Source organism: Macaca mulatta, chromosome 15 (genome assembly GCF_049350105.2).
Source record: "Macaca mulatta isolate MMU2019108-1 chromosome 15, T2T-MMU8v2.0, whole genome shotgun sequence".
NCBI classification, from domain to species: Eukaryota; Metazoa; Chordata; class Mammalia; order Primates; family Cercopithecidae; genus Macaca; species Macaca mulatta.
In genome coordinates this window covers 101,061,606-101,080,958 of record NC_133420.1, presented here as the reverse complement: position 1 = coordinate 101,080,958, position 19,353 = coordinate 101,061,606, and the positions used below count along the sequence as shown (strand labels likewise).

At 44.4% G+C, this 19,353-nt stretch overlaps 1 protein-coding gene across 2 annotated transcripts in view; it reads right to left on the bottom strand.

Annotated features, from left to right (window-relative positions):
• Window positions 1-17,614, bottom strand: part of MAMDC2 (MAM domain containing 2) — a 171,412-nt gene extending 153,798 nt beyond the window's left edge. Inside the window, exons 1-2 of one of the 2 annotated variants that reach the window (XR_001440120.3) lie at window positions 16,964-17,614; window positions 16,504-16,617 (exon numbers count right to left, since the gene is read on the bottom strand). Coding sequence is in view for 1 of the 2 variants with exons in the window: in NM_001265965.2 (NP_001252894.1) it covers window positions 16,504-16,617; window positions 16,964-16,997 (148 nt within the window). In the remaining variant the exon portion in view is untranslated. 2 annotated transcript variants of the gene reach the window in all.
• Between the last annotated feature and the right edge of the window lie 1,739 nt (window positions 17,615-19,353).

Here is a 19,353-nt window from a genome sequence, read left to right as displayed (position 1 = left end):
ACCTGGAGTTTGAGTAACATAATGGGTTCCAAGTATCAGTGGCTTATCTTAGGGGAAGGGAAGATAATTAAGACAATTGTTTAAACAATTCATTCAACCAATTCAGCATCTGGGCCTGGAAAGACCTAGCCACAGATTAGTTAAGGATTTACCTCTCTCTCTCTCTCTCTCTCTCTCTCTCTCTCTCTGACACAGACACACAGATACACAGACATACACACACCCCTCTCTTCTTACTCATGACTGGGCAGTGTCTTGGAATTTAGTATCTACATGTTACGTATCTTTTCTTTGCTGCAGGAATTGCTTTCTAGATTTGTCAAAAGAAGAAAATGCTATCCTGTTCCTGGGAAATAAATCTATTTTCCCAGTGGAACACTCATTCAAACCAGCAGACAAGGACAGTTGGGGGTGCCACAACAGCGGGATGAAAGCATAACTGAAAAATTCATCTATTCTATTCACTGCTTCTGCCTAGATACATCCCTGAGGGAAACACATCACTTATGCAGGAAGCCTCCGTGATGCTCAAGCTCATCTGGTATTTCTTTTCATTTTAAAAAAGCCTGACAAGGTGCCAGCCTTCATATATTGCTAAGTCTGAATTGCCACAGGGACTAAGATTCATTCATCCATTTGTCATACATTTTCTGAGTGTTTCTCCAGTGCCAAACACTGTGTTGGGCACAGGAGAATCTGGTGACACAAGTGAGAGGGATTCTTTGCTTAGAGTTTAACAGGGTTGGTAGGCAATAAACACAAAGCTTAGAGTTTAGCAGCATTGATAGACAATGAACAAATAATTAAATCCACAAGAAAGATATCAGAGAGTCAATGTGCTAGTGAGAGAATTACAATCAGGTGACTGTGAGGAAGGTTGAAATTAAGGTCGATCTTAGCTCAAGAGAGAAGCTAACATTTCAACCAAGGCTTGAATGAAGAGACAGAGAATGCTGTGTGAAGGTCTGAAGGAAGAGGGTTCCAGACATGCGTAGGAAATGGCACTAGTGCACACCTTTACTTATTTGATTCATTAGTGAATCAAGTGTACTGAGCTCTAGTCAAGGGAGCTAATGAATTGGGTATTTGGGTGTGGCAGTGTAGGCTTCACAAGCATAGCCTTTGATCTCAGTCTCTTAGCCTCTAATAGATCCTAATACAGCCATCAGCCATTACACTGTCTCTGGAAAATCAATGAATAAATCTATTTTCAAGGATTGAGGCCAAAAAGAACTGAATGTTGTGGCAGAAGCTTTCTGTCTACCTGTACTTTATTGAAACTGTCTTCGAACTGTGGAACATGGTGTTGGTTTTGTGATAATGGCACTAGGTTACCTGAATGAATGAGGAAATAACTTGTTCTAGGCTTGGGAAAGCAAGTCATAAAGAACCAAGAGCCAGCAGGAGGAGGAAAGAGGGGAGGGGGTCATGAAAGATGAGCTTAACAAGAAGGATAATAGAACATAGGCCCTTATTCTCCTACGGCTTCCTAATGCACATGTTCACGTCCCATAGAATGAACTTTGGAAATGTTAAAACAAACTCTCTAAACCCTAGTTTCTTCATCTGTAAAGAGTACCTTCCTCACTGGGTTGTAAGAATTAAATGAGAGACACATGCTCGTGTGCCAGGGGTCAAAAGACGTTGCCCACTACAGGATGGAAAGACAGAAGACTGATCTCACCTCTCTGCCTTTATCCCACGGTTGAAGGATTTTCCCTGTTCTCAGGCTTCTGTGGTGTTTCCCGCTTCACATCCCTATCTGTTTGAGTTCATACGACTTTTTGCATAACCCAAGCAGGCAAATATTACATTTTCATTTTTCTTTGTATAAGGATACTTCACTCATTTTCAAAACAAGCCCATCAAGATGATCAAGAAACATAGTTCTACTGGAATTTGTCCAGAGAATGTAGGGCAGTCGTGGGGATCCTCTGAGTGTGAGGCTCTCATAGGAGTTCTCAAGTTAATCTCATTTGGAACTTGGAACCAAGCAGAAAATTCTTGTTGTTCCAGGGCCCTGTGCCATTTCTAAAGAAAATGATGGATTTCAAATTTTCCCAAGTTAGAATTCATTTCCTCAAATACAAATTCAATTCTCCCTGTGTATGGGAGAATCTAGGAGAACTAATGTTTTTACATGCTTCTGTTAGTCACTCACATCAGAACTCAAGTAGAAAAGTTTCTTGCCTCAAAGTGCAGCAGAAAAGAAATGAATGTTGAAATTGCTGTATCCCTCACAGAAAGCAGGCAGGAGCCAGGGTATCTGTTACAAAATATAGCCATGCTGCCTAGGATCTTGAAGACCTGCAGGCTTCAGTCTGTCTCACCTGTCTCAACCATAAAATGGGTATAAAAATAGGACCCACCCTCACCAGGCCCTTGGGAGGTGATATATTATTCATTACACTAATTAATAATATAAAACACTGAGAATAATATATACCCAAAAGAAATCACTCCATATCTACTTTTATAACTATTATTATTTCTATCACAAGGACGCTTTGAGACCCCATGTCAAGACAGGATGTAAACAGAGAGGCGACAAAGCAGAATGGTTATGTTCTCAGTCTTCAGACATAAACCTAGGTTAAATTCCAGGCTCCACCAATAACTTGCTCTATGACTTTGGGAATGTTAAAAAAATTCTAAATCCCAATTTCTTCATCTGTGAAGAGCATCTTCTTCATTGGGGGATTATAAGAATTAAATGAGATGATGCATATCATGCACTTAGCACAGTGTTTGGTGATAATTGCTCAATAATTGTTCAATAAAATAATTGTCATTATTCATATTCCTATTGAATCTTCAAGTTCAATGCCAACATGCCTACGCAGTGCCCTATAAATGCTTGCATTTACAAAGAAATTCTTTGGTCTTTGAGCTTATTTTCAGCAACTCTGAAATGAAATCTGAGGATAAAATTTTTAAATGATTATCAAGGTATCCACTTTCAAATATTTAAATAAAACATCCCAGGCATCATCCTTAGCTCCCAGCTGAGGGTACTGGATGGCAAGTCCTTCTGCAGCACACCTGGTGGTTTGTGATGGAAACTTAAAGGAGAATGAAACGAAATCTCAGATGGTCTCTCTCCAGGCTTTTTCCTTTGTCAATGTCTCTAGGGAAAAGTCTTTAAATCACTTGAGTCTAAAACCCTGTGCCTTTTGTGCATGACTGTGATACACTGCACATTAGGATGGAAATAATGGCAAATATTATCTATGTTTCCAAGACCAATTAATTTTCTAAGAATTCTTAGACTACTAGGCTAATATTGTGCTCAGCAAGAGATCGCTCATAAATGTGTCCAAACTTATTTTATGACAGGAATATGCTTCCAAAAGTACAAATGACTTCCTAATAACCATCTTGACAAATTAAAGGGGTTAATTAAAAATATAAACAATTTTGCACCCTTTTCGTCTTCTAGCAGTTTTTATTGTGAGTAGCTGAGTTTGTGGAGAGACAAGAGGCTTGAGGAATATTCTAAGGCAACTGGGCTGTCTGCTTTCAGCTGTTACACACATAGGTCACCCTCATCCTCTCTCAAAAGCTGCGTAATAGCATACTTGATAGGCAAGAGGGCCACTTGGATCAAACTTGATCATGACAGAAACTAAGACATCGTTGGTAATTATTGATATGTTCTTTAATAGGGGATGGTGTAAAAACCTGGGATTGATTTCTGACAGCAGAATTTTCTTTTGAATTCAATACTCTTTAAAGCAACAGTCCCCAAACTTCTTGGCACCAGGGACTGGTTTGTGGAAGACAATTTTCCCACAAACCAGGGGGTGGGAGGATGCTTTCAGAATGATTCAAGCACATTACATTTATTGTGCACTTTATTTCTATTATTATTCATTGTAATATATAATGTAATGATTATATAATTCACCATAACGTGGAATCAGTGGGTTCCCTGAGCTTGTTTTCCTGCAACTAGAAAGTTGCATCTAGGGCCGGGCACAGTGGCTCATGCCTGTAATCCCAGCACTTTGGGAGGCCGAGGCAGGCGGACCACGAGGTCAGGAGATCAAGACCATCCTGGCTAACATGGTGAAACCCTGTCTCTACTAAAAATACAAAAAAAAAAAAAAAAAAAAAAATTAGCCGGGCGTGGTAGCAAGTGCCTGTAGTCCCAGCTACTCAGGGGGCTGAGGCATGAGAATGTCCTGAACCTGGGAGGCAGAGCTTGCAGTGAGCCCAGGTCGCGCCACTGCACTCCAGCCTGGGCGACAGAGTGAGACTCCTTCTCAAAAAAGTAAAATAAAATAAAATAAAAAGAAAAGGAAGTTGCATCTAGGGGTGATGGGAGAAGGTGACAGATTACCAGGCATTAGATTCTGATTCTCATAAGGAGCAGCAACCTAGATCCCTTACCTGCGCAATTTACTTAGGGTTTCCATTCCTATGAGAATCTAATGCTGCTGCTGATCTGGTAGGAGGTGGAGCTCAGGAGGTAATGTGAGTGATGGGGAGTGGCAGCAAATACAGATGAAGCCTCACTTGCTTGCCCACTGCTCACCTCCTGCTGTGTGGCTGGGCTCCTGGTATCTGGAACTGATCTGTGGCCTGGGGGTTGGGGGTTGGGGGTTGGGACTCCCTGCTGTAAAGCAAGTACTCTAAGTCCTAGTCCACAAGCCCAAGAGAAAATGAATCACACCTTGTGCCAATACAATGCATCTTCAGATGTGTTATCCCCAATATCACTTATCCTGTATTATGCAATATTCAGTATAGAACTATGTACAAGTAGTTTAACTATTTTATATTGACAACATAAGTTGACAACAAAGATACTAAAGTTTAACTCACATTTTCCTCATCAGAATTTATGAAAAAGAAAAAAGATTTTTAGAAACAACAGTGGGATTTCAGATGGCTGTTGCCAATTTTCAGGATTTGTAATGGAAAACCAGAGTTTCTTTCCATAGAGCTTGTACTTTAAAGTTAGCTAATATAGGATCAAAACATACTTCAAAAGAAAATTCTCCAACAGTCTACCCTATTATTCACTTTTAATAAAGTCACAGAAATAGAAGAAATCTGTAGACATTTAGAAAACTTGCTGAGTTATAGTTTTGGATTAGATTGTTTTGGTTATAAAATATTGGTAAATGAAGGAGTCAGCTCCTCACCGAAGCAAAAGCATATTAAAGTCATCCTCTTTATAAGCATAGCCCCAAATAACACTTCAGCTCTCCTTGGCAGTGAGGCAAAAGTTTTTCAAATAAGGAATGGAAATTTCTCTAAGTGTCTAGCAAAGTTATATATCACAGGACTGTATAGAAACATTGCCATTCTGTTAAGAGTAATAGAATGAAGAAGTACCAAAATTCTTGTCTAGAAGGGCAACCAGCTTGCAAAAGCACATTTATTTGTGTACTCTTTCAATTCTTTCACAGTAGGAATAGATGAACTTAAAGTTTAGGAATACTCCTTAAGACTGCCAAAGTATTTTAGGTCAAGCTATAAAATTTCCCTGAAGTTCTCTTCCAAGATTATGCTGAGGACTGAGAGGAGAATCCTTCAAATGGTTCCAAGAGCAAACTCTAATCTGTTATGGAAAAGAAATTAGTAAAAACCACATTTCCCTGTCTCTACTTGATGTCTTACAAAGGCTCACCACTGCCCGGGAGATGCACTAGTTGTAGCTGGGGCCTAGAACTCAGGGAAGGAGTTGTAATGTTGGGACATCATCAACATTGATGATGGGGGCAGAGGTTCCCCATCTTCTGTAGAGAAGCATATGGGTTGCAAGTCTGACTTTCTTGGTGTTGACCTCTGGAAGAACAAAGGCATCATCCAACTCCAAGTGAATTAGGACCACATGAAGTTCAAGCCAGGTGAGTTTGGCTTGATATCCCCACTCTCCCACCTCCAACTGAGTTGCTTTGGGCACATTATCCTAATCTGTCTGTGTCTCACACTTTCTCATCTGTAAAATACTGATAATAACCACCTTCAAGATTGTTGTGAAAGTTAAAGATGATGAAAGTAAATCTGCTTGGCAGGCACTATTAAATGCTCCCTATAGATCACAGACCCGGGCTGCATAGGAAGCTATTGCATGACTATCTCATTAAGTTTCACTGAGCACGTCTCACTGGGAACTACTTTGAAATAGAACATATTATACAGTAATATTTGCATAGAACTAAAACATTCTCCTGCAGCTTATAAAAGACTTTTTTTTGTGTTGTTTTGTTTTTTTAAAGAGACAGGGTCTCGCTAAGTCTCCAGGAGTGGTCTTGAACTCCTGACCTTAGAGTGACAGTCCTCCACCTCATCCTCCCAAAGTACTAGGATTACAGGGATGAGCTACTATGCCTGGCCTTGGTTTTGTTTTTTAATGAGTAAATTCCAGGGCACATCATAATTACCACAGATTCAGCCCAAACTCCTACTTCCCTTGTATTTACAGTAGAAATAAAATTTCACACATTTGAAGCTGACACTCCAGTGCCCACGAGCCACTCAGTGGAGGGTACTTGGAATTACATGGGACAAAGGAATTCCTAGGCTCTTAGGGTTTCTGAACCATCAAAGTGGAACTTGGATCTAATCCAGAGCTAGCAAAGAAGCCCCCCTCTTTTCAATCTTCTTTCTTTGCTGGTCCCTTCCCCTCACTATAGAAACAAGCTCAAGTCTCCCCTTCCTAAAACAAAACAAAACAAAACAAAACAAAAATAAAAACTTTCATCTCAAAGTTTCTTTGTAGGTACGGTTGAAGCCCTTTCTTCTCACATCTAAACTTTTTTTGCTGAGAAGTCTCTACCAACTATTGACATTTCCCATTTGTTCTTCCACCCTACTGCATGGGGCGCCACTGATCACATCCTCCTTTTGAAATTCCTAACTCCTTTGCTTCTACAATCTTTCACTTTCCTAATTCTCCTCATACATACCCAGTTCCTTCTGTTTCTTTCATGTCCCCATCTCCTTCCTACACCTAATCCTTAAATGTGAGCTCAAGGCATCTTTCTTAGTCTCCTGCTGTTATTACTTTATTCATTCTCCTTGGATGATATCGTCTCTGCTCATAATTTTAACCACTGCCTTTCTGCTGAAGGTTACCATAGTCCTGCCCAGACTATACCTGACCTTTAGATTCTTACATGAATGCCCTGCTCGAAATCTCCACTTGGATGTGTCCCAGGCAGCTCAGAACTGATCATATCTTTTTCTATCCTAAGCATGAAGTTCCTCTTGAAACTCTCCCAACTGTTGGCACCATCAACCAAACAGCTGCCCAAACTAGAAATTTCAGAGTCACTCTTCCTCTGACTCATTACTCCTATCCATCATTATCAGTACTCAAGCCCTACCAACTTAATCCCCTTTAAGTTGCTTTATTTACCCCTTGCCTTTCATGCCTAACACCTCTGCCCTAATTCAGGCCCTCGTAATCTCTTCCTTAGATCTATGGGTAGCCTCCTAATTAGCCTCCCCATTGGCAATTCTGTCTGCCTCAAATTGAGGGAGCCTCCTCACAGCTACTGAATGAACAGGCAGGTCCAGCAGTGAAGTAACAAATGTCCAGTGATAAAGTCACACAAATGCCTCTTCCAGAAGTACCTTGCCTACACCTTGCATCTCTGTATTACTCTTGCCCAAATGTTGCTCTCTATTCTTCCTGTTGATTGTGAGAGCTAACTGATAACCTTCCAATACCTCCTTCACTCCTTGATCAAATGAAAAGCCTTGACTAGCACACAATTCCTTTTACTTTCTACCACAATTATGGGTTTTTGTTTCCTCTATTGGCCTAGGGCCACCACCAAGGGCAGGGACCATGACTGTGAACCCTATGGACCATGTACTCATGTACTATGTCCTCCAACTACTAACATAGAACCTGATGGATAGTAGACACTTAGATGCTTGTTCACAGTGTGAATAGTCTGCAGTAGCTTTTTCTGTAAAACATATTATTTATTCATGATGCAGTGAAATTATGGTAATGATGCCACTTGTTTTATTATCTTATTCTTAGCCTCAGAATCCCATAAAACACATGCAAATTTCTCACAAAGTAGAGAAAGCAAATATTCTGGAAGATCTCACTGACTTGCAAACCTGATCATCTGCTTTCTCCATTTGTCATAACCATATATGAGAACTTCTTCCCAGAGCAGACAAATATCCTTATGTGCTTTTAAACATCAAGGTGGGTACTATGGACATCTCATAACCGAGTGCCTCAGAAACACCCACTCTCCATTGCTAGTTCAAAGTCTGGTCATCCTTTGCCAAAAAATACTTTCCAGACCCAGCAGCACCACTCTCAAGGTTGCATTGTGATTGTTTGTGATGGCAGAGAGTCAAGGGACTTAGGCAGCTCTGATGGGTAAATAATCCAATAGCTTTTTGTCCATTGGCAAGTTAGGGATGAAACAGGCCATGTACTGGTGAGACAAGCTGTAATACTGCTTTGCTGTTATATTTGGAATTTACAACACAAGCCTTCAAACTCTTTGAAGTCTCATGGTAGGAAGGATTATTAAACACAACCTCTTTTACTACAGGAAAAAAATGTTAAGCGTTTTAATTTTTTTTCTATCAATCTCAACAATGACTTTAGAGATTGGTTAAATTCAAAGTGTTTGTTGATGCCACACATTGTCAGGCATTGTAAGGAGGATGTAATTCCTGTTCTCAGAGACATAACAGTCTGATGAGGTGACAGGGTGGAGACTCTTATCAGGAGATGCCAATAAGAAGACTTACACAGTGGAAAGTGAAGAGAGCCATGGGAAGGGAGGGTTTCCACCCGGAAAAGTTATGGCATGTTTTAAGAAACAGCTGGACCTTAAAGCATAGGTGGGACCTAAATAGATGAGCATGAGATGGGAGAATAGAAAAGCAGCATTATACAGTTAAAGAGAACTTTGCAAATAGAACAAGAAGCAAGTGAGTAAAGGGCGTGTTGAATGAACAGCACATTAGAGATTAATGGGAGGGAAGAGGAGAAACATAATTTGGAGCAAACTGTGAAGGGCCCTGAATGCCAAACAAGGCATTTTGCACATTAGCCTGTGGGTAATTGCTAATCATCAAAAGATTCTTAAGATGAGAGCATTTCTTCTTTCTTACATCTGGAGAAGCTGGGGAGTTGAAAGCCATTCCAATACACATTTCTCAACCATGTACACACATCAGAATCACCTGGGGAGTCTGTCAGTGTGTGTTGTTTTTAACAATGCCAAGTCTGGTCCCATTTATGGACAAAGAAATCAGAATCTCTTGGAGTAAGACCTGGATATAGCTTTAAAATATTTTTTTTTACCTGTTTTAATTTCCAGCCAGGGCTGAGAACCATTGCATAGGTGAAACTATATCTATCTATCTAGATAGGTAAATATACATTAAATAGATGGATATGTAATCAAACACTCCAAGAACCTAGACCTGAATGCATAACTACATTTATATGATTTAGTTAGTTAAGAAAAACATAAGAAAAATTGAAGGAGAGTGCTGGGATAGTTGTTAGACATGAAAATCAGGGTTGACCAACAAGGACGTCCAAGACAAGTTTAACTACCTTCTAGCTCCACTTATTGGGATACCCATCACCTCTACTAACATAAATGGATTTCACTCAACTTCTTCAAAACCTAATATTGTTTGATAAGAGACAGAAGTAAGACTGATGCTGGGGTGATCTACCAAAGAGGTTCTGTTATTTTAAGAACCAAAATTTTTAAATGAATATTACACTCCAAGATACAAGTTACCAAAACATGGTAATTATAGGCTAAAAGATTTGAAGATGGCAACAAAAGCATAAAGTCCTCTGACAAAAATTATTTTTTTCCTCCCCACATATTAGCTGACTTCTGCGATTATGGGAAGGGAAACATCCTAAAAATTCCCAGGTGTCTTATTAGGGATCAGGCCAGGATTTGGGTAGCCACTTCCCATTCAGCAACTCTAATTTGAGTAGGGAGAAAACCAGATGGGGTGTTGGTCTTCATAAGGAGGAGACTGCCCAAACACAGCTTACATCCGCAGAAGCCAGTAGAGGCAGGGATTAGCAGGCAGATATTACCACCCCAGGTGAGTTAAATCTCAAGTGGAGGGGTCAGGCAAGGGAACTCAAGAACCCAGACTGATTGACAGGAAGGCCAAGGGTTAGGATCTTGTCCAAGAACCTAGGAGAGAGAGATCACAGAAGGCACCAGCGCCATCACTAATGGAGCTGTTTGATGCTGAGGCACTAGCAGGCTGGGATGGGAGAATAATGAAGCAGGAAGCAAAGCATTCTTGGCAACAACCCACAATTTATAGAGAAAAACGTGTCATCTGCTGGGAGAGACTATATACTAAGTGTGAAACTCAGTGTTATTACTTTATATCCACACCTTGTTCAGCCACACAAAAGTGAGATGAGGCTCCAGTGCTTAAACTAGAGCCAAATGATATGAAAAATAAGGTTCTTTCTCTGGTTGGAATGAAGAGTAGATGGCATAACTATAAGCAAAAGAAAACTACACTCTCCTTAGCTCCCCAAAAGCTCTTTTGGAAAACTGTCTGAATTAGAAAAACTAATGTTTCTTTATAAAGTTTATGATGTTGATAAAAGACATATCAAGTAAGAGTAAGAATAACATCAGGTTACATGTATAAAGTGCTCACTCTGTGTTAAATGTATTAATGTATATAGTCTTCACAACAATGTCATGTGATAGGTACTTTTACTGTCTCAATTTTATACCCAAGGAAACTGAGACATAGAGAGGATAAATAACTTTCCCAAGACCACACAGCTTGAAAGGGCAGAGCCTGGATTCTAATCCAAGTTACCCAGCTTCAGAGCTTATATTAACCACGAGGCTTAAGCCATTCTTCATAAGGAACTACCTTTAAAGGAGCAGAATGAACCAGGAGCACATAGGAAAATGCTTAAGGATATGTTCGTGATCTAATACATTCATTTAACAGGTTCTTTCATTCAACAAATATCTATGGAGCACCTGGTATGTGCCAGGCCCCTTTCTACAGGCTGAAGATCGCAGACAGGTGGGATCCCTATACATCTGAAAGAGTGAATACATGTTACATGGTATGGCATAAAATGTAGTGTTTGTGGCTTTGGTAGGCTCCAAACACTGCATCTTTGGAATCTGAGTTCTTCCACATGTCTGAAATATAATTAGCTCTCTGATGAAGAGTTTCCAACACAACAAAGTTTCAGAGTTTAGAACCCAAAGTGGAGACAGGGATTTTTCCTCCAATGCTGGAGGAAAAAGAACTGGCGGAGAGCCAAGGAGCTGAGGCCCTGTCCAAGGGCTGCCTGACTTGGTCCGTGTATGAGGAGGCTGCACTGGACGACCTCCAAGGCCCAGCTCTAGGATCTGGGTTCCCAGGAAGCAAGGCAGAAGCAAGGCTGCCCTCAGACACAGCACAACACAGCCATGCTCAACCTGACAGCGGTCACAGCCAGGGCAGCAGCAGGAAATGGCATGTGATACTGCCAGGGTAACTAGGTCACATTTCTGGAGTCGACCATCTCTCCCAGAGGGTGTCAAGGAACAGCCCTGATTCGTGCCGATTTCCAGCCCCCATACAATGTGAGGATTGTACTTCTGCTTAGAGAGCTCTAAGAACAACCTGCAGACATAACGCAGGACCAAGTAGCCCCACGCAGATGAGCATAACTCGTCCCTGGCCTTCTGAACTTTGTGATGTCAGGGTGGGATGCTGAATCAGCCCTCCGAAGTCAGGAAAGGAGCTGTAGTCTGCAGGAAGGAGAAGACTGGCTGTCCTCTCCCAGGAACTTGGGATCCTTGCCAGATTTGTGGCTCCAGCCCCAAGAAATATCAGGCAGGATTCATCACTGTTAATAATAACTGGCACATGACTGAGTGCAGAACTGAAACGCAGATGGCCAAGGAGCCAAGAGTGTCCTTAAAAGAGAAGGGACAAGTTTGGGTGAAGGAAGAAGGTATCAGAGAGAGAAACACACATGTATTTACACGTGATTTCGGGACATTCTACCGTGCCCCCACCCCACCTCTTTGTGATGCCCAACCCTGTAGCCCACTTGCCTGCCTCAGATGCTATCACTCACTCCTGGATACAAAAGCCATCCAGCCTTTTTCTGTATTAGGCGATTTCTCAAGCCCTGACTCCTACTGTGGAAAAACAATGTAGGTCTTCTCTATAACAAATACTTTCATTTTCTCTTTTTACCTCCTCTTCACCTGAGACATCTCTGCAGCTACTTTCTTCTTCCAGGTAGCTGAGTGTTCCAAACTCCTAATTAAGGGGTAACACCTAGACTTGGCTTCCCCCTGCCTCAGCTCCTTGAGAGGCTTCCTCACAGAGTTCAGTTAAAGGTGCTAAGCCACGATGTCCAAAAATGAGAATGAAGCCAAAATCCACTCAATGATTCTTCTGAATTGTGCCTGTTTGGATGCGAGGCCAACTGCATGGTCTCCAAGAATCCTCAGGGCAAAGGGCCTCTGCCCCCGCAGCTGGCATCAGGAAAATGGAATAAGCAGCCTGGATTTCAGCTGAGGACCACTGCTCAAAGGGGTTCCCAGATCCTCTGAGCTGTGAATAAAGATGATTTTTTTTTACAGGATAACTGAATGGAGAAAGATTTTCACAGGATAAAATGGATCCCTAGCTGGGCACAGTGGCTCACACCTGTAATCCCAGTACTTTGGGAGGCCGAGGCGGGTGGATCACCTGCGGTCAGGAATTCAAGACCAGCCTGGCCAACATGGTGAAACGCCATCTCTACTAAAAATAAAAAAATTAGCCTGGGATGGTGGCACATGCCTCCTGAGTAGGTGGGACTACAGGTGCATGCCCCAGCTACTCGAGAGGCTGAGGCAAGAGAATCACTTGAACCTGAGAGGTGAAGTTTGCAGTGACCCGAGGTCACGCCATTGGACTCCAGCCTGGGCAACAGAGTGAGACTCCTTCTCAAAAAAACAAAACAAAAAACAAACAAAACCAGATCACTTCTTTGTTGGATTCAGTTCAAACTTAAGATTTAGAAGTGAGTTCTAATTTGAGTCTGATAATATCACTTCCCTTGACAAGTTAGGGAAAATTAAAATATTCTACAAAAAGAATAGAGGGAGATCAAGAAAACAGGACAACCATTGGCAAAATGAGAAAGTAGACAAAACCAGGTTTCAGTGCCCGATCCCCTGTACTAGTGCACCTGGCGTTCCCTGGGGGAACCTGCCATTGAAATAAATAACCCAAGCCAACACAATGCCTGGTCAAAACTTACCTATTCTGTGCCCAGTGGAGATAAAGCATATTTTAAAGTGGCCATGAAATAGAGACACTGGAACTGTAATCAGGGATATCTAGGGACTTAATACTCCAAATCAAAGGCGTGAACCTCAGATACTATTTCAGGCAGCAAACGAGATATTTAGAGACAAGGCGACTTTTCCAACTACCTCCAGATTTGATTCTCCTGTGATGAAATCCTAATTTGCAGATTTGTGTCCCAACTAACCTCCCTTCTCTGGCCTCTTGCATTGTTCTCTCCACTATAAACTAACCTACTGACCATGGACATATAAGAAGTGCATCCGGCACATATGTTTATTGCAGCACTATTTACAACAGCAAACATTTGGAACCAACCCAAATGCCCATCAATGATAGACTGGATAAAGAAAATGTAGCACATATACACCATGGAATACTATGCAGCAACACAAAAGAGTGAGTTTACGTCCTTTGCAGGGACATGGATGAAGCTGGAAGCCATCATTCTCAGCAAACTAACACAGGAACAGAAAACCAAATACCTCATGTTCTCACTCATAAGTGGGAGTTGAACAGTGAGAACACATGGACACGCAAAGGGAACTTCACACACCAGGGTCTGTCGGGGGTGGGGGATAAGGGGAGGGAGAGCATTAGGACAAATGCCCAAAGCATGTGGGGTTAAAACCTAGATGATGGGTTGATAGGTGGAGCAAACCACCATGTCACATATATAGTGGTGTAACAAACCTGCACGTTCTGCGCATGTATCCCATAACTTAAAGAAAAAAAAAGTTCATCTGGGCAAAAGTCTCTGAAACCCACTACTTTCTATGGTGGAACCAGTACATGAAGGTGAATGGAACCAGTTTCAAAGGGTTTCTGCAGCAAGAAGTGCATTTGCAGAGAAGTTTGTGAACAGCTTGCCAAATTTCAGCCTGGAAGAATTTTATTATCTTTAATTTACCAACCTAGAAATGGGCTTATAAGGGAAATTCTTAGTGATGTCTTCTTAGCAGGCAACCGTAGCAACTGCCACACACCTACCTCACTGCCCTGGAGCCTGGAGTACATCGTTACGTCCAAGTTCTGGCCTTTGAAAAACTGAAGCTGAAACAACTGGAGCGTAACCTGCCTGCTCCACCCTGGAGTGCTCAGAGGAGAATAAATTAACTTCCCCCAGCCAACCCAGTAGTCCCAGTCCTGAGCTGGAAAGCAGTAGCTGTTAGAAAGAATGCAGAAAGCAAAGCCACAGTGCCTTCATTATACTATTAAACTGTAATCACCTTTTTCTATAAGCGTCTTCCTGTTTTCCCTGAAGGGGGATGGTTTAACTGCCGTGCTAGGGCAGAGGTGCCAACTCAGCAGAGAGACTTCCTGTGGGTCTGGGAGGCAGTTGTGTTAAGCATGCTGTGGCATGCCCACTGACCAGAGGCAGGCTGTGAGGGGGCCCCCCATCCTGACAGAGGGCCAGAGGCAGGGGCTCAGAGACTAACTAAGGCTCCTGGCTTAAGGAATGATGTTGATTTCCTTTTCTCAGGGCCAGCACTAGGATGAGGCAAGCCAAGTGCTTAGGGAACAAGACTTAAGGAGCTGTTCACTCTCGGGTCCTGCAAGTAGCTCCTTCGCCCTACTCAGAGTCAACAACAGCACAGGTTGTGTGTGTGTGTACATGTACTGTGGAAGTCGGCAGTTCTCAAAGTGTGGTCCCGAGACCAGCATCATCAGCATCACCGGGAACTTGTTAGAAATTCTCAGTCCCCCTGAATCAGACACTCGGGGAGTGGGGCCCAGCAATCTGTGTCTTACAAGCCCACCAGGTGACTCTGATGCAGCTGAGGTCTGAGAAGCCCCGTGCTGGAGAAGAGTGTTCTCCAAAGCCAGTCTCGTGGCATTTCTAAGGCCATCTCCCACAATGCTTCCATACAGCCAGTATAGGGAAAGGGTGAGTGGTGAGATTACAGAGACTTTCCTAAAGCCATCAGCAAGACAGGAATCCCTCGAATAATAAATCAGGAATTGCTTTTTCCCAGCCACTCCTAAGTAGACTGTAGTAGTCAAGACTTGGCAATAAAGATGGAGATTACTACTGAACCAGTTCCTTCCTGTTTCTTCCTAACTAGACACTTAGAGTTAGCCACTCAGTGACACTGTGATGTGGACTAGCCATTTGAATATTCTATGGCTGAGATTCCTTCCTCTGTAAAATGGGTCCAACATCACCTACCTGTGAGGGTCAGAGGAGCTAATGTATGCAGAATCCTGAGTAAAGGCCTGGAGCAGAGTAAGCTGTGGTGACAGTTCATACATCTAACCAGGGGTTCTGGACTCCATCCTCCCCCAGGCAGCCAGGTGGGAGGATCTGGGACCTGAGGGCAATTGAGTGGGGAAGGAGGTGAGCTGGTTTCATCTAGGGTACTATGTTTTTTAAAGAAGGCTATTTTCCAATCCAAATAGTCTGTGGGCAGCAGGTTTCACTGGTGGTCACAAAAGAGAGAGAGAGAGAAAGGAAAGGAGAAGGGATACCCAGTGCCGCCTGCTATTGGGTACTGAGAACCACACTTAAAAAAAAAAAAAAAAAAACCTATATGAAGGCAAGAAGACACTTCAGAAGACCCCACATTTCAACTTTGTCCGGGACCCAAACAGTATAGAGTAGTAAGACAATGCCCACCAGTGAGACAGGGACCCCAGGCATTTGGCAGTGTACATGGTTTCTTTTGTCCAGGGCAGGATTATAAACACGAGTGTGAGGATGAAATCATGCAGCAAAAAACGCTGTCAGGATTAAGGCAGACCTGATGTCTTAGCACTGAGGTCCCATCACAGAATTGTGGAACCTTTTCTGCAAAGCTGAAGGAGAGCTAGTCCCATCCAACTTTTCCCAACTCACAGACATGTCTCCTGAGGACCAGAAAGGTTGCTGGCCTGCAGAGGGCACATAGCTGGTGGGGAACAATCATTAGCTGTGCTCCGTTTCTCCCTTCCATTAAGGAGTGCTGGGGTGAGACGCAAATTTTAAGCTTCTGCCCATAGGCCAGGTAAACAAAGGGCTGCCTCCCGCCCGCCCCGTGCCTGCTTCGGCCATCCCTTGCAGCACAGCTGAGGGCCTGAAGGAGGATCCATGACTCACACTTTTCTTGCCGCGGGGAATTAACTCCAAGATAACAGTACCAATGTGGGGAAAAAAGCAAGCCATCAAGGAAGAAAGTTCACCTCGCGCCCCTCTCCACTGAGCCCCCTTACCTTCCTCATTTAAAATCCACGGCAGAAAGGCCAACACGGAGTCAAAGCTGCAAGTGCTCTCTTCAAAGGCGCAGGACCCAGCGGGCAGGTCGAGGGCACCGGCGAGCTGCAGGGCTGCGGGCACAAAGCGAGTTTCAGTTCGATCTCCCCCCAGGAGCGTTTGAACCAACTCGGGGGACCCCAGGGGGACTACCTGGTGAAAGTGGGGGAAAGACGAGCGGGAGGGGGTGGGAGAGGGATGCAGTACCTGTCCCCCAGCATCCCCGGGCCCCTCCGCTGAGCGACCCCACGCCCACCCCCACCCCACGCTTGGCCAGCGGAGGGAGTTAGCGGCTGCGGAGGATCGGGAGGCGCCCTCGGATGGCCCAGCCCAGCACGATGAGCCGGGCCCCCGGGGGCAGCAGAAGCGGAGGCGAGTAGTCAGAGCGTCTCCGGGGTTGTCCCGGGGTCCCGGCCTTACCTTGCAACGCCAGGAGGACGCCCCTTAACAGCATGGTCGCGTTTCAGGGAGGATGACTAGGAAGAGGTGCAAGTTGCCAGCCCCCTGGGACAGGCTGCTCCTAGTGAAAGGGATCGTGGGAGGCGGGGGCGCCGGGGACCCGGGAAGGGAGAAGTCGAGAGGTAAAGCTTGTGCTCTGAGCTGCCCAACTTTGCAGAGCGGCTCCCGGAGCTGAGTGGTTTGCTGGAAGGTGCCCGAATGGAGAGCGCCAGCGCCCCGGCGCTGAGCAGCAGCCTCAGGTCAGACCGCGGCCCAGCTGGTCCTGGGCGACGGTGGGGCTGGACAGGGAGGAGACAACTGCACACTTTGAAAGGCCAGCCACGACTGGCTGGGAGAGGAGAGGTCGGCCAGCAGTGCCTTCGCTCAGGATTTTAAAGCTTGGGACCAGAGCCCTTGCAGACACTTGGAAGGGGCAGGCCTTCCAGGAGTCCCTCCGCTGGGTTGGGACCGGAGGCGCCCGCCCCGCCCAGCCGCGGTGGGAACTCGCTTATTTCTGGGGACAGCTTCCCTGCATCTGGCATGTCAGTCCCGCAGGGCTGGCCCTAATTTTAACTTCTTCTCCCCAGAATGAAGGAGGGTGGAATTCTCCTAGGACAGCCTGGAGGAAAATTTGGAAACGGTTGGGTGGAATAAGCTTTATATCTAAGGAGTTTCGGCATTTACGGTCCAGCAAAGCTAACCCTGGAATACCACCCCCACTTTTTTTAGCCGGTGGAATGTCTGGCATGCCTGGTGCTCAGCATTCCCTCCGTCCGGTGAAATGGGGGCATTCCTTCTCTCCAAAGAGCCATGATAGATTGATTAGTGGGAGGCTTTAAACTGGGAGGGGGTTGTTGGAGGCAGTTAATTCTGAGGAACCTGTTTGCTTTGGGCACTAAGTGGGTCTCCAACAATATTCTCTTCCTGTAAAGAGTTCTTCTTCCTCCCCTCCTCTTCTTCCTCCTCCTCCTCCTTTCTCCCATTTATGATTTTGTGCAGGCAATTTTGTGAGGAGGGCAGTGGTTTTAAAACCTGACTGCATCAGAATCTGCTGAAGAGCCTCACCTTCCGTTTCTGATCCAGTAGCTCTGGAGTGGGTCTGAGAGGCTGCACGTCCCTAATAAGTTTCCAGAGGCTGCTGCTGCTGCAGCTGGTCTGGGACAATACTTTCAGGACCACTGGCCTAACAAACCCCTGTTGAGCCATCATTTCAACCTGCTCCCATGCCTTCACCTGGCTTCCAGACCGCTGGGTTTCCTGGCTTTCTTGGCCGCTTCTTCTCAGCCTCTTTGCTGTTACCTCTGTAACGCCTTAGGACGAGAGTGCCTCCAAGTTCTACCCTATCACTCCTATTTCTTTCACTATCCAGCCCCTCAATGCTTTCTTCCAGTCTCATAGTTTTAGATACCAATGATAGCCTGATAACTCCCACATTTATATTTCTAGCCCAGACTGCTCACTAACGCCAGACTCTTCGATCTCATTGCCACCTCAACATTTCCAATTGGATGCTTCAGAGCTATTTCATACTTAACGGGTCCCAACATGAAGGCTGCATATTTCTTCCCAAACCCGTCCTTCCCCTGCGTCTTCCCCCATCTGAGTTAAAAGAACTATTTTCTTCCAGTTGCTCAGGAGAGAAAACTTGGAGCCATCTCCAGCTCATCTGTTCCTGTCAGACATTGCCAATTTCTATCAGTTCAGGATTCGAAACACAGCAGATGCTGACCATGCTCCGCGCCCGTGGTGGTGATGTCTTGGTTGGTCCAAGATACCCTCACCATCAGCCTGGGACACTGCAGTGGCCTCCTGACCACGGTCTCCCTTCATTTTCTACCCTGCTCACCCTACTCTATTCTGAACACACTAGTCAGGGTTATCCTTTTAATACAGAAATTGGGCCACGTCACTCTTTAGCTCAAGGCCCAACAAGTTCGCAAGTCATTTAGTAAAGTCCAAAGTCCTCATGATGACCAACCAGGCCCTATAAGACCTGCTCCACCCTCTTCTTTGTTTTCTTTTCTTGCTTTCCTTCTCTTTTTCTTTTTTTGAGACAGAGTCTCACTCTGTCACCAGGCTGGAGTGCAGTGGCGTGATCTCCACTCACTGCAACGTCTATCTCCCAGGTTCAAGCAATTCTCCTGCCTCAGCTTCCCAAGTAGCTGGGATTACAGGTGCGTGCCACCATGCCCAGCTAATTTTTGTATTTTTAGTAGAGACAGGGTTTCACCATGTTGGCCAGGATGGTTTCAATCTCTTGACCTCGTGATCCACCCGCCTTGGCTTCCCAAAGTGCTGGGATTACAGGTGTGAGTCACTGCACCTGGCCCCACCCTCTTATTTCTCTGACTTCAACCACCCTGCTTATTCCT